Source organism: Gobio gobio, assembly GCF_949357685.1.
Source record: "Gobio gobio genome assembly, chromosome: 9".
Taxonomy (NCBI): Eukaryota; Metazoa; Chordata; class Actinopteri; order Cypriniformes; family Gobionidae; genus Gobio; species Gobio gobio.
In genome coordinates this window covers 4,926,666-4,951,342 of record NC_137115.1, presented here as the reverse complement: position 1 = coordinate 4,951,342, position 24,677 = coordinate 4,926,666, and the positions used below count along the sequence as shown (strand labels likewise).

The 24,677-nt window shown below is 37.2% G+C and overlaps 1 protein-coding gene across 2 annotated transcripts in view; it reads right to left on the bottom strand.

Annotated features, from left to right (window-relative positions):
* ets1 (v-ets avian erythroblastosis virus E26 oncogene homolog 1) overlaps positions 1-12,958 on the bottom strand; it is a 72,091-nt gene extending 59,133 nt beyond the window's left edge. The window contains exons 1-2 of one of the 2 annotated variants that reach the window (XM_079825903.1): positions 12,786-12,958; positions 9,646-9,744 (exon numbers count right to left, since the gene is read on the bottom strand). In XM_079825903.1, the coding sequence (XP_079682029.1) occupies positions 9,646-9,744; positions 12,786-12,935 (249 nt within the window). In that variant the 5' untranslated portion in view covers positions 12,936-12,958. The remainder of the gene's footprint in view (positions 1-9,645; positions 9,745-12,785) is intronic. The other variant, XM_079825907.1, reaches the window with a different exon arrangement.
* Positions 12,959-24,677: the final 11,719 nt, after the last annotated feature.

The following is a 24,677-nucleotide window of genomic DNA, read 5'->3' as shown; positions in this document are numbered from 1 at the left end:
TCGACTCGGACTCAACATACTCTGAACTCGGTCTCGACTCGGACTCAACATACTCTGAACTCGGTCTCGACTCAGACTCAACATACTCTGAACTCGGTCTTGACTCAAACTCAACATACTCTGAACTCGGTCTCGACTCGGACTCAACATACTCTGAACTCGGTCTCGACTCGGACTCAACATACTCTGAACTCAGTCTTGACTCGGACTCAACATACTCTGAACTCAGTCTTGACTCGGACTCAACATACTCTGAACTCGGTCTCGACTCGGACTCAACATACTCTAAACTCGGTCTCGACTCGGACTCAACATACTCTGAACTCGGTCTTGACTCAGACTCAACATACTCTGAACTCGGTCTCGACTCAGACTCAATATACTCTGAACTCGGTCTTGACTCAGACTCAATATACTCTGAACTCGGTCTCGACTCAGACTCAATATACTCTGAACTCTGTCTTGACTCGGACTCAACATACTCTGAACTCGGTCTTGACTCAGACTCAATATACTCTGAACTCGGTCTTGACTCTTACTCAATATACTCTGAACTCGGTCTCGACTCAGACTCAATATACTCTGAACTCTGTCTTGACTCGGACTCAAAATACTCTGAACTCGGTCTTGACTCGGACTCAACATATTCTGAACTCTGTCTTGACTCTTACTCAACATACTCTGAACTCGGTCTTGACTCAGACTCAATATACTCTGAACTCGGTCTCCACTCGGACTCAACATACTCTGAACTCAGTCTTGACTCGGACTCAACATACTCTGAACTCGGTCTCGACTCGGACTCAACATACTCTGAACTCGGTCTTGACTCAGACTCAACATACTCTGCACTCAGTCTTGACTCTGACTCAACATACTCTGAACTCGGTCTTGACTCTTACTTAACATACTCTGAACTCTGTCTTGACTCGGACTCAACATACTCTAAACTCGGTCTTGACTCAGACTCAATATACTCTGAACTCGGTCTCGACTCTGACTCAACATACTCTGAACTCAGTCTTGACTCGGACTCAACATATTCTGAACTCGGTCTTGACTCAGACTCAATATACTCTGAACTCGGTCTCGACTCAGACTCAATATACTCTGAACTCTGTCTTGACTCGGACTCAACATACTCTGAACTCGGTCTTGACTCAGACTCAATATACTCTGAACTCGGTCTTGACTCTTACTCAACATACTCTGAACTCGGTCTTGACTCAGACTCAATATACTCTGAACTCGGTCTCGACTCAGACTCAATATACTCTGAACTCTGTCTTGACTCGGACTCAACATACTCTGAACTCGGTCTTGACTCGGACTCAACATATTCTGAACTCGGTCTTGACTCTTACTCAACATACTCTGAACTCGGTCTTGACTCAGACTCAATATACTCTGAACTCGGTCTCGACTTGGACTCAACATACTCTGAACTCAGTCTCGACTCGGACTCAGCATACTCTGAACTCAGTCTCGACTCGGACTCAACATACTCTGAACTCAGTCTCGACTCGGACTCAACATACTCTGAACTCGGTCTTGACTCGGACTCAATATACTCTGAACTCGGTCTTGACTCGGACTCAACATATTCTGAACTCGGTCTTGACTCTTACTCAACATACTCTGAACTCGGTCTTGACTCAGACTCAATATACTCTGAACTCAGTCTCGACTCGGACTCAGCATACTCTGAACTCAGTCTCGACTCGGACTCAACATACTCTGAACTCAGTCTCGACTCGGACTCAACATACTCTGAACTCGGTCTTGACTCGGACTCAACATACTCTGAACTCGGTCTTGACTCAGACTCAATATACTCTGAACTCAGTCTTGACTCGGACTCAATATACTCTGATCTCGGTCTTGACTCGGACTCAACATATTCTGAACTTGGTCTTGACTCGGACTCAACATACTCTGAACTCTGTCTTGACTCAGACTCAACATACTCTGCACTCGGTCTTGACTCAGACTCAACATACTCTGAACTCGGTCTTGACTCTGACTTAGCACACTCTTATCTCGGTCTTGCCTCGGACTCAACATACTCTGAACTCGGTCTTGACTCGGACTCAACATACTCTGAACTTGGTCTTGACTCTGACTCAACATACTCTGAACTCGGCCTTGACTCGGACTCAACATATTCTGAACTTGGTCTTGACTCGGACTCAACATACTCTGCACTCGGTCTTGACTCGGACTCAACATACTCTGAACTCGGTCTTGACTCGGACTCAACATACTCTGAACTCGGTCTTGACTCGGACTCAACATACTCTGAATTCGTTCTTGACTCAGACTCAACATACTCTGAACTCTGTCTTGACTCGGACTCAACAAACTCTGAACTCGGTCTTGACTAGGACTCAACATACTCTGAACTCGGCCTTGACTCGGACTCCCTGCATGTTTAAAAAGGTAAAGAGAAAAAGAAAGAGAAAGTATGTCCATTATTATAGCTTGTCAACTGGAGTGTGTGAGGTGACAGAAGCCGCTGGTCTTCTTCGCTTCTCTCCGTCTCCAGTGCTGTCCGTCGCCTGACTGACTGCCCATCTGATAAAGCCTGCTGTTGAGGCAAGACTGTGGTTATCAGCCAAGACCCGGCAGCATCTTTATAGAGCTGTGGTCGTTGGAGAATTGGCAGGGGGCTGCAGGGGATCATGGTTAGGCTGTCTGAAAGTCCATGGCTGGAGTCATGGGGAGTGGAGACGAGAAGTCGAGAGCGGAGGGAGATATAGATGAGGGTTGAGGGAGAGACGGAGGAAGTGGGGAGGACGGCAGTAGGATTTATGGGGAGCTGGAGGGTCCCGTCCAGTACAAAGGGCAATGCCACCCCTGCCCCCATTGACATGGCTAAATCAAGGAGCCACGATAATGCAGAATCTGATTCCAATTGCATAATGATTCAGATTCTTTAACAGTTCCGTTAAATCTTCATTTAGAACTTCCTAAGGCATAAATAGTTTGGTACTCAAAGAACTTTTCACTTTTTTTAGAGGTAGCAGGAATGCGATCTAAAAATTTTGCCTCAACAACACTTAACTAATAAAATGCATATGGTCAGCTTCAAAACCAATGCAAGCTTTGAATATGTCTATCAAATGCATAAAATGTACAGTCAAACCAAAATGTATTCAGACACCTTCAAAATGTTCTCACATTATCACAGTTTATTTGCTATAGTTTGGAAAATGGTGATAAAATATGAGCAGAACTCAGAGTTAAACTGTCAGAACAAACTCATTTTGATAATGTCAGAAAACTTTGATAGAAAGGGATGTAATGGATTACAATCAACCAATCAGCTGTTCAATTTAAGAACACAATAATACCAATTTAGGTCAACCAATGACCAAGCAATGCTTCATTTTGTTCAGTTTGTGGGGTCAAAGGTCGCATTAGCAATTAAAGAGAAAACACTTCAGCAAAACATGCCCAGGTCAAAGTGTCGGAATCATTTTGCACCCAAATTTTTATAAATTTTACTGGTAGTCACTGGATGAAGAATTTTATGGTATTATATGTCACAGTTTACTTTATTTTGCTCTCCTCACTTAAAGAAATGAACTATAGTGTCCTGCACACACTAGTGAAACATTATATCTGCTGCCTGAATCATTTTTGGTTTGACGTGTTTGATTCCATTAAAAGATCCAGCTCGTAAGAGTCACACTGGTTGCTCTGTCTGTTTGGCCCTGTCCCAAATGGCACACTTCATATGCACTTAGAGTCTTGTGAACTTACAATGGCCGCCGAGTGCATGCGATCATGAAGCCCACAAGACCGTAGGGTGTCCCATTGGTCATTTTAAGTTTCAGAAGGGCGCTTGCAAGTGCCCCCTTTGCAGTAGATATGCACATTATCTGCTGAAAGAGCCAGAGCCACCAGGGAATACCGTTTTCATGAAAGGGTGTACATGGTCAGCAACAATGCTTAGGTAGGTGGTACGTGTTAAAGTAACATCCATGGCAGGACCCAAGGTTTCCCAGCAGAACATTGCCCAAAGCATCACTTTCCTTCTTCCTATAGTGCACCTGGTGTCATGTGTTCCCCAGGTAAGCGATGCACACGCACCCGGACATCCACGTGATGTAAAAGAATACGTGATTCATCAGACCAGGCCACCTTCTTCCATTGCTCTTTGGTCCAGTTCTGATGCTCATGTGCCCTCTGTTGGTGCTTTGGGCGGTGGACAGGGGTCAGCATGGGCACTGGTCAGCGGCTGTGCCGCCCCATACACAACAAACTGAGATGCTCTGTGTATTCTGACACCTTTCTATCAGAACCAGCATTAACTTCTTGAGCAGTTTGAGCTCCAGTAGCTCGTCTGTTTGATCTGACCACACGGGCCAGCCTTCACTCCACACGTGCATCAATGAGCCTCGGACGCCCATGACCCTGTCGCCGGTTCTCCACTGTTCCTTCCTTGAGCACTTTTGATAGAGACTGACCACTGCAGACCGGGAACACCCCACAAGAGCTGCAGTTTTGGAGATGCTTTGACCCAGTCGACTAGCCATCACAATTTGGCCCTTGTCAAAATCGCTCAAATCTTAACGCTTGCCCAATTTTCCTGCTTCTAACACATCAACTTTGAGAAAATGTTCACTTGCGGCCTAATATGTCCCACGCACTAAATGGGGGCCGTGATGAAGAGATAATCAGTGTTATTCACCTGTCATAATGTTTTGCCTGATCGGTGTATAAATATTCAAGCTTCATGCATTATTTTTTTATAAACACTTGAATGTGGGTACATTTCATGAAAAACTTAATTGTTCAACATTTTGAACATTAAGATGAGAAAATCGATTTTTTTTTTCAAAGATGTGTTGTATGTGTTTTTTTTTACTCACTAATCAGAACCAACTCATAAGATTCATTTGAAAATCAGACTCCGCTGGTTGTCATCAGTTTTGCACTGTAGATACAGTAGTGCTGTTACAGCATTGACAGAGTATTTTCATTTATTTCAGTTTTTTAATTATGACTGATTGATTGATTGATTGATTGATTGATTGATTGATTGATTGATTGATTGATTGATTGATTGATTGATTGATTGCTTGATTGATTGATTGATTGATTGATTGATTGATTGATTGATTGATTGATTGATTGATTGATTGATTGATTGATTGATTGATTGATTTTTGCACACTTTGTGGATGCTCTTCACAGTCCCCGAGGTAACACATTTTTTACAATGTGCTTTGCAACCCAGAGAACCTGAACGCAACTGCGACACGTCTGAACGGAGGAGTGGATTTCGTGATGAAGTGGATTTTTATAGAATGCTCTTGTACGACCCTCAAGAAAAATTAAGTGTGTCGTGTCAACAGATACTTAGGCAGAAACGATAACACCAGGCAATCTCCTTCTTTTTGACTGTAGTGCTAATGACACAAACAATATCTGTCTGTCTTCCTCCGATTCCCTCATCTTCATGAGCGAGAGAGGGGTGGAGGGGATGTTCAGAGGGGAGCTGAGATCAGAGAATGTCTTTTCTTCTTCAGCGCCGCATGTAAATGAATGAGCCGGGAGGGAAGCCCCCTCCGCATAGCCTTTGACCATAGAGGGAGACAAGCGTCTCAATTTCAAAAGCCACGAGGCCAACCTGAGCAGATTAGTTGAACGGTGAGTCGGTTGTGGATTAGCATGCGACCCTTTCCGGCTCAAAGACTAACAGCCCTGTCTGTGCATACTGATGGCTGAATGTCCTCCCTGAATCTTTATTAGACACCTTTGATTCTGCCCTCACCTGCGCGGAATCCCAATATGCCCCGACCGACTCCTCGCCAGGACTGTTCAAATGTTCCCTTTTTACAAGCACCCAACAAACTGCCTTGACCCCACTAACCCCTAGACGGGGTGGATGGGGGTTAAAAGGAGGTAAATGTTTTGTTTTTTTTTCCTTAAAGCATTCCCATACTAATTCTTCTTGCACCTTTTGTATTGTGCATTCATTTCAATTTCCTCATTGAGAAAAGCCCGCAGCTCTCGAGTCACATGCAGTGTTCCCTGTCCAAACAATGTTCTGCGTTCAGGGGCAGATTTGGGTTCACATTCATTTAATACCATTGATATTCACCTTTCTGCTGCTTTTGCATCTGCTCGTGTAAATTCATTTGAAACCCATGCATGCAAGAAACATGAGGTGACAGGCCTAGAATATTACTCTTGTGACATAAAATAACGATGAGGTTTTAATTGAACATTTAAAGGGATATTCAATTCACGTTAAAGGGTTAGTTCAACCAAAATTACAATTTCTGTCATTAATTACTCACCCTCATGTCATTCCAAACCCGTAAGACCTTTGTTCATCTTCGGAACCCAAATTAAAATTGAGAGAAAGAGAGATAGTGACCATAAGCCTGGTCACTATCCACTGCAATTATAGGAGGGAGCGCGTGCAAGACTATTTTTAAAAATTTCTGCTTTTGAGGTCCGAAATGGATAGAAGGAAACAGGGCATTGGAACAAAAACAGCGTGAGTAAAATATGGCTTTATTTTCATTTCAGGGTGAACTATCCCTTTAAAGTTGAAAGGACTACATGGACTATTTTAACGATGTCTTTACTACCTTTCTGGGCCTTGAAAGTGGTAATGGTGTAGCTGTCTAAATAGAAAATCATCAAAAATATCATAATTTGTGTTCCGAAGATGAACGAAGGTCGAAGATTAATGACATGAGGGTGAGTAATAAATGACGACTAATCCTTTACGCTCAATCAACAGCATTTGAGGCACTGATTACCACAACAACAAAAAATCAACACAAACTAAACAGTGTGCAATGCACAAACAATACCGAACCATGACAGTGAGAAACAGAGAAAATTAAATACACGAGGTGATGAACTTAATTACAAATTGGTGTGCTCATTAAATGAGTTTCCATGACAACTGATAGTGGCGGGAAACTAGAACAAAGGAAACAGTTGACTGAAGACTTAAGGTCTCAAAGTCCTTAATATTATATCTAAACGTGACAAAACATGTTATTTGAGCTGTAAAACTATTTAAAATATATTTTTTTAGAGTTTCAGTGTTTAAAATTGTATGGAAGCTTGTTTCTGCCACATAATAAAACATTTTAAAAGATATTTGCGACTTTTTATCCCACAATTGTGAGTTATAAAGTCTAATTCTGAGGAAAAAAAGACTTTATAACTCGCAATTCTGACTTTATGTCACATAATTCTGACTTTATATCACGCGATTCTGACTTTATATCACACAATTCTGACTTTATATCACACAATTCTGACTTTATATCACACAATTCTGACTTTATATCACACAATTCTGACTTTATATCACACAATTCTGACTTTATATCACACAATTCTGACTTTATATCACACAATTCTGACTTTATATCACACAATTCTGACTTTATATCACATAATTCTGACTTTATATCACACAATTCTGACTTTATATCACACAATTCTGACTTTATATCACACAATTCTGACTTTATATCTCGTAATTCTGACTTTATATCACATAATTCTGACTTTATATCACGTAATTCTGACTTTATATCACACAATTCTGACTTTATATCTCGTAATTCTGACTTTATATCACGTAATTCTGACTTTATATCACGTAATTCTGACTTTATATCACACAATTCTGACTTTATATCACGTAATTCTGACTTTATATCACATAATTCTGACTTTATATCTCGTAATTCTGACTTTATATCACACAATTCTGACTTTATATCTCGTAATTCTGACTTTATATCACACAATTCTGACTTTATATCTCGTAATTCTGACTTTATATCTCGTAATTCTGACTTTATATCACGTAATTCTGACTTTATATCACACAATTCTGACTTTATATCACGTAATTCTGACTTTATATCACATAATTCTGACTTTATATCTCGTAATTCTGACTTTATATCACACAATTCTGACTTTATATCTCGTAATTCTGACTTTATATCACACAATTCTGACTTTATATCTCGTAATTCTGACTTTATATCTCGTAATTCTGACTTTATATCACGTAATTCTGACTTTATATCACACAATTCTGACTTTATATCACACAATTCTGACTTTATATCACGTAATTCTGACTTTATATCTCGTAATTTTGACTTTATATCAAAAAATTCTGACTTTATATCTCGTAATTCTGACTTTATATCACGTAATTCTGACTTTATATCTCGTAATTCTGACTTTATATCTCGTAATTCTAACTTTATATCACATAATTCTGACTTTATATCTCGTAATTCTGACTTTATATCACATAATTCTGACTTTATATCTCATAATTCTGACTTTATATCTCGTAATTCTGACTTTATATCACAAAATTCTGACTTTATATCACGTAATTCTGACTTTATATCACGTAATTCTGACTTTTTATCACATAATTCTGACTTTATATCACAAAATACTGACTGCATATCACGTAATTCTGACTTTATATCACAAAATTCTGACTTTATATCACACAATTCTTACTTTATATCACGTGATTCTGACTTTATATCACAAAATTCTGACTTTATATCACGTAATTCTGACTTTATATCACACAATTCTGACTTTTTATCTCGTGATTCTGACTTTATATCACACAATTCTGACTTTATATCACGTAATTCTGACTTTATATCACATAATTCGGACTTTATATCACATAATTCGGACTTTATATCACATAATTCGGACTTTATATCCCGTAATTCGGACTTTATTTCACAAAATTCTGACTTTTTATCACATAATTCTGACTTTATATCACGTGATTCTGACTTTATATCACATAATTCGGACTTTATATCCCGTAATTCGGACTTTATATCACGTGATTCTGACTTTATATCACGTGATTCTGACTTTATATCACAAAATTCTGACTTTTTATTTCGTAATTCTGACTTTATATCACACAATTCTGACTTTATATAAAATATATCACTTTACATCACGTAATTCGGACTTTATATCACATAATTCGGACTTTATATCACACAATTCTGACTTTTATTCTCAGAATCGTGATATAAACTCGTAATTGTGAGTTATAAAGTCCAATTCTGAGGAATAAAAAGACTGACTTTATAACTCGCAATTGCGACTTTAAATCACACAATACTGACTTTTTTCTAACTTTATATAATGCAATTCTAAGATTAAAAAGTCAGAAGTTTGAGATAAAAAGTCACAATTACCTTTTATATGTTTTTATTCTCTGGCGGAAACAAGCTTTCATAAAATTGGTTAATTTCTTGCGGCTCTACTATTGAAGTATCTAATGCTCATGGATTGCCCCATTCACTTCCATTGGAAGCGCATCACTATAACCCAGATTTGAGCTTTTTTTTAAGAAAAAGAGGGACAAGTGGAATGTTTGTAATGAACAATTGATTTGGCATTAAGCCTCGAGCATCCGTTTAACTGGAACTGACTATCATGAGAACAGATTCTGGGTTTGTGTTTGCTGTAAGACCGAGTCAAGCAATCCTTCAAACAGAGGTGTGTGTTCACTTGCTTCATACACATGGCTAGTGTGGTGGGCAGCTCAGGCCAAACAGGGCTGATTTATAGCGCAAGGTTGAGGGGTCTTACCATTACACCCAGACAGTTGGGCGGTTGAAGAGCCTGACAGGAGGAAACTGGATCCAAGTAGTAACTCATTCTACGAGCTGGAGCTGCAGCGATGGAGGCCTGCGGACAAGACACACACACACATGACCACACGAGAGGGCACGGACCTCAATCCATCAGACACTGTTTATTCAAGAGACAAGCCTCCACCAGGCGTATGGTTAACCTGGATTAGCAATAACCTGCCACTCAGACGTATAAATGACATGAGGCGACCCGACGCGGCAGAAGGGCGGGAACTGATGGTGGAGCAACAGAGCGCTCATCTATTGCAATATAATGTTGCTTAATCAACCGGACTGGGTGGTGTTCAGATAAATCAAAGCAGAGTCATCATGCCTTTTATATTTCCATGACTACAAAAAAAATACTTAGGGACTGTGTCCATTTATAAATAAGAATCAATGCTAACAATTTATTTTAGGGTTCCATTCCCGTTGTTGCTTATTATCATAGGATATTGTCTGTTTATTAGTACTTATAAAGCACATATTAATGCCTGATCATATTCTACATCCCTTAATCACCCAATACCTAAACTGAACAACTACCTTACTAAGCAGCAATTATGAGTTCATTGAGGCAAAAGTCATAGTAAATAGTGAGAATTAGACCCTAATCTAAAGTGTGTAAGTTAGTGATCAGCTGACACAGGTCATTAGTGGCTGATACAGACACACATTTGCTTAACTATCTAAATTGGGACATTGCATTATCTTTTTTTAGGTTATTAATATAGCATTACAACAGAAAACTGTCAGCATTGTAACAATTACAACTTTATTTGCATACTGTTTATACACTCTAAAAAATGCTGGGTTAAAAATAACCCAAGTTGGGTTGAAAATGGACTAACCCAGCAATTGGGTTATTTTAACCCAGCGGTTGGGTTACATGTTTGCTTAAAACAACCCAATTGCTGGGTTAGTCCATTTTCAACCCAACTTGGGTTATTTTTAACCCAGCATTTTATAGTGTACACACCTATGCACATGATCTGTTTTAGTGTACGTTAAAAAAATATTAAATATCAAAATGAGTACACTAAAAAATGCTGGGTTAAAAAGAACCCAAGTTGGGTTGAAAATGGACTAACCCAGCAATTGGGTTGTTTTAACTCAGCGATTGGGTTATTTTAACCCAGCAATTGGGTTTTTTTAAGCAAACATTTAACCCAAACGCTGGGTTAAAACAACCCAAATGCTGGGTTAGTTCATTTCAATTTTTTTAATAAATATTTTAAAAAATAATATACAAATATAAAAAGTCAATATATAGGCATCTCTCTCTCTCTCATTCTCTTATGAGTATATTAAATATATACTCACATAGACACTCAGGTTATCAGCTAATAATATCAAAACAGCCAGATATGGAAGGATTATTTGATTTTAATATATTAGTAAAACAATTATAATCTAGTGTTGCCAAGTATTTTTCAATGGAAAGTAGTTTAAGCCTACTCAAAAACAAGAATTCTCTCCTAATCCATGCCCACATATTTTAATATAATATAGTGCATATCCGAAGGTTCAATGAAGCGGTTCTCGTTTGCATATGTTCTATCAGACAGCAGAGTGAGTGTGATATGGAGATCTACATGAGAACCAGCCGTCCATAGAGTTGCTTTTTCCGAAAAACTGTTGTGAAAAGTCATGAATCTAGTGACAAAGTCGCTAAATTGTAGAGCAATGCTAAAGACTGATCTGTTCAGAGCCTGGTGTCTGGCTCATCTTACCCCTCCCCCCTCATTCTGTCAGTGTCCTCTTACTGCCACCCCTTTAGCATTGTTTTACTAGAGCGGGCATTAGCCAGAGCTGGAGCCCAGCTGTGAGGATTCTGCTTCTGGAGGGAGTTCATGATGCACACATGGACACGCTGGCCAATAACTGAGGATTCACCTAAAACAGCAGCGCGCGCGCGTGTGTGTGTGTGTGTGTGTGTGTGTGTGTGTGTGTGTGTGTGTGTGTGTGTGTGTGTGTGTGTGTGTGTGTGTGTGTGTGAGTGAACATCTTGAAGTGCTTAGAGAGTGTGGCAACTGATGCTACTCTCAGTCAAAGGTTGAGTTGACTGTCACAGATTGATCTTCTTACCACAACAGTCTATGCCACTATTTCAGAAAGCAAGTGTAAGAAGAGAATTGAACTTTATTTTACAGTGTCCTTGTTACATATGTTACATACTTACCATAGTAAATTATGCATAATTACATAACCCTAACACTACCATAACCCTATAGTAAGTGCATTTTAATATTACTCAGAACTTAAATATATACACTCTAAAAAATGCTGGGTTAAAAAGAACCCAAGTTGGGTTGAAAATGGACCAACCCAGCAATTGGGTTGTTTTAAGCAAACATTTAACCCAACCGCTGGGTTAAAACAACCCAAATGATGGGTTTAAACAACCCAATTGCTGGGTTAGTCCATTTTCAACCCAACTTGGGTTATTTTTAACCCAGCATTTTTTAGACTGTAATTACACTGTAACACCGACACCTTCATAGAAAGTATATCCCTTTATTATCTTTGTTAACATGTAATTCTTCATTTTAAGTATTGAGTAATATTAAGTAGCTACATGCACTTATCGAGTTTGTTAAGGTTTGTTTTGGTTTGGTTTAGGGTTAATTGCATGTAATTATTAATAACTACATGTAGCCTAACATATGTAAAATAAAGTGTTGCCATTGTTCTTTTGTACATCAATTTTATAGTTATAATAAGATTTTAACCATATGAACACAGGGTAAAAACACCTTTCCTTTTTCTTCAGAAGGTTTTTACAAATACAAATATTATTATGAGGTGGATTTCAAAAGTAATATTTGAAGTGATAAAGTTGTAAAACGTTCAAAAATCAACTTTTCCTCAGATATAAACATAGATTGTTCCCAGATTGCGCTCTCGTCAGTCACATTCATATCCTCGCGGTGTGTGTGAGTTTGAGCTGTGAATAACGCGCTTCATCCTGATCCAAACACGAGCTGAAGCGCCTCGGGCATCTGCCGCTTGACGCGCTCAGAGACTGAGCTGTCCTGTACAACCACATTCTGCAGCAAAACACCAGTGGAGGAATGAAGCAAACTTTGGTCTTACCGTCGTGTGTTGGTTCGCTGGAGGCTGTCCGCAGTGGGCTGTCAGCTCGGTGTGTACCTGGCTCGTGTTTGGAGAGGAAGGATAAAGCGCACTTGCCGGAGTCCCACCCTCTCCAATCACCGCACGCGCTCCTCTCAGGACTGACCACATCAAACAAGTGTCCGGCGATTGATATGAGCACAGCGACTGCACATGGGAACAATGATTATGGACATATTGACTTCTTTCTTTCTTTCTTTCTTTCTTTCTTTCTTTCTTTCTTTCTTTCTTTCTTTCTTTCTTTCTTTCTTTCTTTCTTTCTTTCTTTCTTTCTATCACATTTTGGTTTAAAAAATGTCAGATTAAATTCCGATTTAGCCCAATAAAGGACATTAATAATATTCAAGGTGTTTTTTTTATCAACTTTCAAACTGTTTTATATAACTATGTCTAAATATATATATATATATATATATATATATATATATATATATATATATATATATATATATATATATATATATATAAACATGTTTGTGTGTATATATATATATATATATATATATATATATATATATATATATATATATATATATATATATATATATATATATATATATATATATATATATATATATATATATATATATATATATATATATATATATATATATATATATATATATATATATATTAGGGCTGTCAAAAGCATCCAAAATAAAAGTTTGTGTTTACATAATAAGACGTAATACATAATACACACATTCATGTATATATTTAAGAAAAAAATATTATTTTTATATATAAAAAATTTATATTTATATATATTATAGATTATATAAATGTATATACAGTATATACATGCAAATATTTCTTAAATATATACATGAATGTGTGTGTATTTATATATAAATAATAATTAACAGAGTACACACACATATATTATGTAAACACAAACTTTTATTTTGGATGCGATTAATCGCGATTAATCTTTTGACAGCCCTAATATATCTATCTATATATATATATATATATATATATATATATATATATATATATATATATATATATATATATATATATATATATATATATATATATATATAGATAGATATATATAGATATATAGATAAACATAAACATGTTCGTTTAAATATTTTTGTGTGTATATATGTATTATGTTCCTAAATAAATATCTCAAGTTCCTAAATGTAATCTTTATATTTGTGTTTGTTTCATTAGTTTTTGAGACTTTATATCATTTTTAAAACAAACGTTTGGATTTAATGACACTAAATACAAATGTCAATAAAACTTAGATTTTTAATAATAATAATAATAATAGTAATAATGTTTTTTATTTATTGTTTATATATATATATAAATATATATTTAACTACTATTTTACAACTATTTATATGTGTGTGTTAGTGTTTGAGTGTGTTTTTGTGAAATATCAGGACACAAATGTGTATAATGACATGGGTATGACACAGGTATTACAATAAGAGGGTGAAATATGAGGACGTTCCCCATGTCCTCACTTTTCAAAATGCTTATAAATCACACAGAACATGTTTTTTTTTTCACAGAAAGTGAACTGCACAGTCTCCTGTGAGGGCTAGGTTTAGGGGCAGAATACGGTTTGTACGGTATAAAAACCATTACGCCTATCGAATGTCCTCACATTTCACAAAAACAAACATGTGTGTGTGTGTGTGTGTGTGGACTACCACTACTAAATTGCTTCCTAATTTTATATACAAGTATAATCAACTTGGACGTTTAACTAATTTCAACTTAAATTATTAAAATAACTTAAAAATGAGTTGACTCTTGTATAACTTACAATAAAAGTTACAAAAATTGCTTAACTTATTTAACGAGTAAAAGCTATGTCAAATATGTGTTTTATATACACTACCAGTCAAACGTTTGGAAACTACTATTTTGATTGTTTTTGAAAGAAAGTTATTTTCTGCTCAAAAAAATGTGAAATATTATTAAAATGTAAAATAACTGTTTTCCATGTGAATATATTTAAAAATGTAATTTATTTCTGTGATCAAAGATGAATTTTCATCACCATTACTCCAGTCTCAGTGTCACATGACCCTTCAGAAATCATTCTAATATTAAAATATATTCAAATAGAAAAAAAAGTTATTTTAAATTGTACAAATATTTCACAATATTACTGTTTTTACTGTATTTTGGATCAAATAAATGCAGCCTTGGTGAGCAGAAGAGACAAAATAGTATATATTGCTACAAAAGTGTAGAGACTTTAATCACATTTAGTTACAATGTTTTTTTTTTTAATAGATATGAGCTGTTAGTTGTTCACACGAGCTCTTCCTGGGCAGGACGGCGTAACAAAAGGTTCAAGAGGAAGTGGAGCGAATGACTTTTCCCAGTTCCTACGCTAGTGGCTGACGGGGTCCAGCAGCCTGCGCTGATTCGGGGACGGGCCGGAGGAAAATGTCCATATAGAGAGGAAAAGGAAGAGAGAGACGGCCGGGGGTCACAATGAGTGGATTTCCTCCGGTCACGTCTGTCCAGCAGGTCTCTGGGCCGTGGAGAGGAGGAGAGCGGCTCCGCTGGAGAGTCAGGGAGAGGTTCAGGGAGCGGTTTTGTTTGGACGTACTGTCCAAGGTCCCTCTTTATGCTGCTGGTGGGAGGAAGCCAGTTTTGGGCCGGAGCGATGATGTGCTGCTGAGTTAGAATGAGTTTCGGATAGAGGAGAAGAGAAAAGAGGCTATTTATCCTGCCTGGTTCCTAAATACAGCTGCGTTGTTTTGACCAGATGAAGCAAAAATGATGAGGCCTGGGTGGGCTTGACCTGTGTGCACGTGTGTGTGTGTGTGTGTGTTTGTATATTCATGTGTGTACTGGAGAGAGACTCCACCTGTGTGTGACAGAATACAGAGAGAGAACGCTGGGATTGTCCTCTTATGATCTGATCTGGTCTTGTTTGAAACAACAGCATATTTACTCAGAAGTGACAGTAGTGTAATCACATCTGTCTGTTTGTTATGTGCATCATCCAGATACTGTTATAGTTGTATTAATAGTTTGAATTTGTTTGTCATTTTCCATTTGTTTTGTTTTTCACTTTTGATTAAGTTTTAGTAATTGTGTGTGATTTTTGTCTGTATGGTTTTCATACGTTTTTTATTTCAGTTTCTGTTTTTGACTCATTTCAGTAAAGATAACATGTTTTATTAAGCGCTTTGAGTGAGTGCCTAGAAAAGCGCTATATAAATGTAATTTATTATTATTATTATTATTATTATTATTATTATTATTATTATTATTATTATTATTATTATTATTATTATTATTATTATTATTATTAGATTGCTAGCATGATTAAGCATCCCACATGAAAAAATACTATAGTATATTATAGTAAAATTACTGTAGTAAATACTTGAACCGTACTATAGTAAATATACTACAGTAAATTAACTTTATTGTAGTATCTTTACTATAGTATGGTTCAAAAACATAGTATTTACTAGAGTAATTTTACTGTAATTTTACTATAATATACTATAGTATTTTTTCATGTGGGACGTTATTAGCATGCTTTAACATGATTTAGCAGGTTTGCTAACATGTTTTAACACATTGTTAGCATGAATTGGCATTTTATAGCATTTTAGCACGCTGCTAGCATGATTAAGCATGTTATTGGCATGATTTAACATGATTTAACAGGTTGCTAACTGTTTTAGCACATTACTAGCATGATTTAGCGCAATGCTAGCATGATTTAGCATTTGCTAGCATGTTTTAATACCTTGCTAGCATGAATGAACACATTTTAGTTTGATTTAACATTCTGTTAGCATGTTTTAACACATTGCAGCATGGTCAAGTGGGTTTGCTAGCATTTCCTAGCATGTTGCTATCCTGATTATGCATGTTGCCAGTAAATGTTTAAAATGTTGATAGCATTTTTTAACACATTGATGATATGATTTATCACATTGCTAACATGATTTAACATTTTGCTAGCATGTTTTAACACATTGCAAGCACAAATTAGCATATGTTGCTAAATTGAATCAGCATTTTGGTAGCTTGATTTAACTGGCTGTTAGCATATTTTAACACTTTGATTGCATGATTAAGTATGTTGTTAGCATGTTTTAGCAAATTGTTAACATTTTTAACACATTGCTAGCATGACTGTTGGCAAGTTTTTGCACATTGCTTGCAGGAATTAGTACATTGCTACCATGATTAAGCATGTTGCTATCATGTTTATCATGAATTAGTACAGTGTTACACATTAGCTGTGTCTCATTTCGAAGGTTGTGTCCTCCGGAGGTCACATTTTAAGGCTGCACACATTATTGAGTTGGTCTCACTTAAGATAAATAACCATTAGATTGCAAAATAAGAAAGAAATTACAATATTTTACACCTCACGAGGAATAACAGTCAGTTTTATTACAGTTACTTTTCTTAAATAAGACATCCTTGATGACGAATTCAGCTTTCAAATAGGCTCTGCTAGAATTTAGATACTTGGTGGATGAAGCTTAAATACTTAAAAAAAAGTTTTCACCCCCTCAATGAGTATTGAAGGGATTTTTCGTAGATTCGATCATCCGTTTAGATCTGATCAGTTAGAAAAGTCCGACAGTCTGACCCACGTTTCATGGTCATAGCTTTAAAGCTCTAGGAGGAGATACTAAATTTAAATTTAGGGGCCATTTACACAACACCATTTTCAACGAAAGACGGAAAACATTTTACGCGTTTAGCTGTTTTATCCATTGCCATACCTTCATGACAATGGTGAGCATGCTTTAACATAATTTAACAGTTTGCTAACATGTTTTAACACATTGTTAGCATTAATTAGCACAATGCTAGCATGATTTAGCATTTTTTAGCATGTTTTATTATATTACTAGCCTGATTAATCATGTCATTAGCATGTTTTAACATGATTTAGCACATTGTTAGCATTAATTAGCACAATGCTAGCCTGATTTAGCATTTTTCTAGCATGTTTTATTACATTGCTAGCATTATTTATCATGTCATTAGCATGCTTTAACATGTTTTTACACATTGTTAGCATTAATAAGCACAATGCTAGCATGATTTAGCAATTTTCTAGCATGTTTTACTACATTGCTAGCATGATTAATCATGTCATTAGCATGCTTTAACATGATTTAACACATTGTTAGCATTAATTAGCACAATGCTAGCATGATTTTAGATTTGATAAAAAAATGTAGCACGTTGCTAGAATGACTAAGCAAGTTCTTGGCATTCTTTAACATGATTTAGCCGTTTTTGCTAGCATGATTTAGCATTTACTAGCATGTTTTAATACATTGCTAGCATGAATTAGCATGCTATGCTGTTAACATGAATGAACACATTTTAGCCTGATTTAACATGCTGTTAGCATGTTTTAACACATTGCAGCATGCTCAAGCATGTTTGCCTGCATTTCTTAACATGTTGCTATCCTGATTATGTATGTTGCTAGTAAATGTTTAACATTGATAGCATGTTTTAACACATTGATGACATGAATTATCACAATGCTAGCATGATTTTGCATTTTTCTAGCATGTTTTATTACATTGCTAGCATGATAAATGTAATTAGCCTGTTTACATGACAGTGGCGAGTTGGGAGCCTGAAAACACAAACTTTTAACAAATGGTTTCAAATTGCTTGGCCTGACCAGAGTTTGGTTTTTCCAGCTCGCAAGCCAACGGAGAGTTGCTAGACGACCCTGGCTGCAAATTACATCTGCTGCCGCTAGGGTGCGTCTAGATATCTATGCTAGTCAGAGGTGGACAGTAACTAAGTACACTTTACTTGTATCTGTACTTTACTTGAGTCTTATTTTTTCGGGAAACTTTGACTTTAACTTCACTACATTTGAAAGACAAATATCGTACTTTTTACTCATCTACATTTCTATCAAGGCCCTCGAAGTCAAAAGTCGTTTCTGTAGCAGCTTTGAAAGTCAGTGGATGATTTTTTTCTTCTTTAAAAGTTTTTTTGTTGTTGTAAAGTTTCCCAACATTTTTTGAACTCTGATCAGTTTATAGCGAAATGGAAGAAGGCGGTTCCTCTGCGCAGTGTGTGCACCCATGGCCATACTTAGAAAGCGTGTTTCAGTTTTCTGAAAAGATTAAAGATTAGTTTAGTTGGCATACACTTGATGCATGTCTCAGAACACGTTCAAAAACGTAAACGTCTGGGAGAAAGAAAAGAGTAAACAGTTGGGAGAACATTGGATGTGTAGCAGTGTATTGGATCCGTGCATTTGGCCTTAAAGTGACAGCAGCTTTGTGAAGAGCTTTATAACTTTTATACAAGTATTTAAATTAGCTTAAGGTAGTTGTATGCTAGCATGCTAGATGGAGCATCACTGACTGGCTTTTAAACCACCATGGTGGCATTATGTGCATTTATACAACAATGCAACAATAATAAAATAATGCATTGACATAAAAAATGTAATTTACTTTTGATACTTAAGTATTTTAAAAACAAATACTTCTGTACTTGTACTTTTACTGATTTGTAATGGAGTAATATTTGACTAGTAGTACTTTTACTTTTACTCAAGTAATACATTTGTGTACTTTGTCCACCTCTGATGCTAGACTCCATGTAAACTAAAAAAAAAAAGGAAATTTGTGAAAACTACATCGCCACCTACTGGCCTTGCAGCAGAAGACAGTATTTTTAGTCGTTTTCATGGAATGGTTGGGGATCGTTTTGACAACACTGTCGTCTGTACATGAAAAATGCAAAGGAGAAACCTTTTTTACGATTTTAGTACATCACTGTTGTGTAAATGGACCCGTAGTCTCAGAAGAAGAGGAGTGTGCTTAACCCTCTGGGGTTCTTCATTTATGGGTCACACTCAGGACCTTCGGGTCAAAAATGACCCAGAGGGTGGGATTAAGATAAAAAAAGGTTTGAATAAAATCAATGAAATATATGTTTATATGTTTTGAGATGATTTTATGATTTATAATTAATATTTATGCAATAATTATGACCTATTTTTCCCATTGAATATAATACAAAATTTATATATATTTTTTTTTTTTATTAAAGCTGTATTTCATTTTAGAGTCAAGCCTAGGCCTCATGAAAGCAATTTTTTTTAATGAGATCTGTGCCATCCGGTGGACATATTGAGCATTTTTATCACGCAAGAGCACATTTTTACCACTATAGTGGATCTTGCGTTTTATTAAAAAAGAAAAAAAAAATCGTAGCTTCATCGGAATGGTCCGAAACTTGGTGACTATATTGGTACTTGGTATATGAACACCCAAAAAAATTGGGGACAGGATTTGAAAAGTCTAAGTGGTCGTAAAAAAAATTGTCACACTCAGGACCCCATAGGAAATGAATGGGAAATTAGTTTTTTTTTGTGCATACAATCTACAAATCAGCCAGGATGATCTCTAAAACATCAACAGTGCAAAACAGACAAAAAAACTCTCACACACACACACACACACACACACACACACTTATACACACAAAAACACACGCACACACAAATTAACGCGTGCCATTCCATTGTGTGAGTTTTTTTGTCTGTTTTGCACTCTTGGGGCCCTATTTTAACGATCTGAAACGCAAGTGTCAAAACACGAAGCGCAAGTAACTTTGTGGGCGGGTCTCGGCGCTGTTGTTATTTTCCCGGCGGGTTAAATGGCTCTTGCGCCCGGCGCAAATCTAAAATGGGTTGGTCTGAAGTAGCTTCATTATTCATAGGTGTGGTTTGGGCGTAACGTGAATAAACCAATCCGAGCGTCATCCAACATTCCCTTTAAAAGCAGGTGCGCAAGTTCCATTATGGATTGCTATTATTATGGCGTATTTACCAGGCGCACGCCAGGAGCGGTTCACAGCCGAGGAGACTGATGTTCTTGTAAGAGCAGTGAAAGACAGAGAAGTGAAGTTGTAATGTTGTTCATTATGGTAAAGGTGATTTCACAGTCTTTTTTTTTTCAGTCTTTCAGTTTTTTCAGTTTTTCAGTCGATTTTTGTTCCTGGTTCTTGACGGACAAACCAATTTGTCAGATGTCCTTATATACATATATGTCTTGCCACTATTGGGCAAACAGGTCTTATCCTTAATTATTACAATTAGCCTGAATCATTTGTAAGCTAGATTTATGCCTATTTTTTCACATCTTCGTGGCACACCACAATGATTTCCGTCATCTCATGTGTTAATATTTTTTTAGTGTAACAATATATGATTTGCAAAAATAACTGTTGCATCTGTGTAGATTACATGAGCAAAGTGTATGCGCGTTGTGCACGCTATAGGCTACATTATGGTCAAGCATGCGCCCTTAAAATAGCATAATGAACAACGCGCAACGCGCCACTGACTTTAGACTAGGTTTTTTCTGGTCAGTGGCGCAATTGTTTAATGGAACAGCAAAATAGCACCAGGGATTGTTTGCGGCGGAACACGCCTCCTTTTTTGCGCTGAACCGCCCAGGGAGCGCAAGTTCATTCACTAGTTTAGCGACGTGCTTCTGTGGAGGGAAAAGCGCGCTTTGCGTGGGTGCAAAATAGGAATGACACATGCGTCGGTGTACAAAGTCAATTGCGCTGGGTGCAAGATAGGGCCCTTGATGTTTTAGAGATTCACCCCTTCACTGTTGAGTCCTTTTTTTCTGCATCCTGGCTGATTTGTAGATTGTATGCGCAAAAAAACTCTGTATTTGCCAATTTCCCATTCATTTCCTATGGGGGTCATTTTTGACCCGAAGGTCCTGAGTGTGACTATTTTTTTTAACGACCACTTAGACTTTTCAAATCCTGTCCCCAATTTTTTGGGGGTGTTCATATACCAAGTACCAATGAAGTCACAAAGTTTCGGACCATTACGATGAAGCTACAATTTTTTTTTTTTTTAATTTAAAAAAATTCGGGTCAGAAATGACCAAAGAGCCCCAGAGGGTTAAATAGGACTTCAGTGCGTTGGCTTAAAATTAAATGAAAATGAGAAATGTTTCCTTGGACAATAGCTAAAATAAAAATATGTTCACTTTATTTTATTTCAGTTGACATATAAATAAATAAATAAATAAATAAATAAATAAATAAATAAATAAATAAATAAATAAATAAATAAATAAATAAATAAATAAATAAATATATATATATATATATATATATATATATATATATATATATATATATATATATATATATATATATATATATATATATAAATGTTGGTCAATGCACAGCATTATTTCTATGAAATCATTTTCCTGACAAATATGTCCATGTTTTCCGGCAGCGAACTCAAAGAGCCCAGAGAGTGCTGAGCTTTTATCAGTGGGCCATTCGCATCTCGTCTGAAACACCTTGCGGATGAGTGATAAGACCTCCGCGGCTGCCCCACGCTCTCATTTGTTTGAATTAGAAAGTGCGTGGTCAAAGATCTTCCTTGAAAGTAAATCTAGGGGTGCTTTCAAGTCCAAGGTGAGAAGCGTGAAGAAGAGCCATGTCTCGGGGGGGAATCACTCTGAAGCTGCGGGGCAGAGCGATCCCAGAGGGCTTAGGAAGGGGCAACACATCAGGGGCAAAAGGGTAGCTGCGTGACTTATGGCCATGTGCTGAGAGACAGGGAGAGACGGGGAGAATAGGTGGGGTAAGACGCACCCCTTCTGATGGGCTAAATTGAATAAAAGGCAGTGAATGTGATCCAGATCTTCCCCGTGTGCCCACAATGCTGTTTCAATTAACATGATGACTGGTTCAAAGGAGCTCCACATGATCTAACTCTCATCACCTCCTGCATGCCTCACGCCTTCCTTATCACTCCAGCACCTTTCATCCACCCGCACTCTCTTTCACACTCCCCTTCTCTCTTTCCCTCCGCACTCCTCTGTTTGGGTCATGCTTTTGTTATATTTAAGGGAAATTTATAATAGTGTATAAATCATAATACTTTTGATTGATTGATTTTTAGGTCACACTTTAGATTAGGGTCCAATTCTCACTATAAGCTTTTGCCTCAATAAACTCCTAATAAATACATGTATTCAAAATTTTAAAAACATTTAAATCATTTATAATATTTTCATCAGAGAAATTAAAAATCATGTTTTCAATGACTTAAGTGTTTGTGTTCATTTGTATTTAGATTTGATCAAATCGTTTGTACTGCTAAGCATTACCATCCTGTTAAGCATTTTAGAGCATTTAAGCTCAATTTAGTTTTTTTTTTTGGTTATGATTAAAATAAAATAAAATGCATCTGAGGATTAGAAATGCATTTTTGTTTTGTTTATCTGATACTAGCTTTATTAATAGTATTTATTATTGTATTTATAATTTTTAATTTAAAGTGAATTGACTGCTAGTTACGAGCAAAAAAGTTTTTGAAGCATCAGATGAGGCACGAATGGATGGATGGATGGATGGATGGATGGACGGACGGATAGATGGATGGATGGATGGATGGATGGATGGATGGACGGCTGGATGAATGGATGGACAGATGGATGGATGGATGGATGGATGGATGGATGGATGGATGGATGGTTGGATGTACGGTTGGTAGATGGATGGATGGATGGATAGACGGCTGGATGGATGGGTGGACAGACAGACAGATGGATTGATGGATGGATGGATGGATGGATGTACGGTTGGTGGATGGATGGATGGATGGATGGATGGATGGATAGATGGTTGAATATACGGTTGGTAGATTGATGGATGGACGGATGGATGGATGGATGGATGGTTGGATGTATGGTTGGTAGATGGATGGATGGATGGATGGATGGATGGATGGGTGGACAGACGGACAGATGGATTGATGGATGGATGGATGTACGGTTGGTAGATGGATGGATGGATGGATGAATGGATGGATGGATGGATAGATGGACGACTGGATGGATGGGTGGACAGATGGACAGATGGATTGATGGATGGATGGATGGATGGATGGATGTACGGTTGGTAGATGGATGGATGGATGGATAGATGGTTGAATATACGGTTGGTAGATGGATGGATGGACGGATGGACAAATAGATGGATGGATGGATGGTTCGATGTACGGTTGGTAGATGGATGGATGGATGATGGATGGATGGATGGATGGATGGATGGATTGATGGATGGATGGACGGATGGATGGATGGTTTGATGTATGGTTGGTAGATGGATGGATGGATGATGGATGGATGGATGGATGGATGGATGGATGGATGAACGCCTGGATGGACGGACGGACATATGGATGGATGGATGTACGGTTGGTAGATGGATGGATGGATAGATGGTTGAATGTACAGTTGGAAGATGGATGAATGGATGGATGGATGGATGGATGGATGGTTGGTAGATAGATAGATAGATAGATAGATAGATAGATAGATAGATAGATAGATAGATAGATAGATAGATAGATAGATAGATAGATAGATAGATAGATAGATAGATAGATAGATAGATAGATAGATAGATAGATAGATAGATAGATAGATAGATAGATAGATAGATAGATAGATAGATAGATAGATAGATAGATAGATTTTTTTCATGAGTACCATGGAAATCATTTCAGGAAATTGTTAAGACCATTTTTTTTCCTTTCTCATGCCTTTATCACTTTTTTTCCCATTTTACTGTTGCCATTCTCACGCTCTCTCTGTCCGTCTCTCGCTCTCTTTTTCTCTCCTGGTCCGGTCACGCTATACATTAAACAGAGCACTTCTCCCTCGCCACCATCTCTAAACGTTCATCACTCATGGCGTCTGACTGCTTTACTGCTCGTGTCCGTTCTGCTGTCGTCACGGAGCGTGCAAGTGCAAAGCTCTGTGTAAAAACCCGATCTCACAGACCTGTGACCCAGCG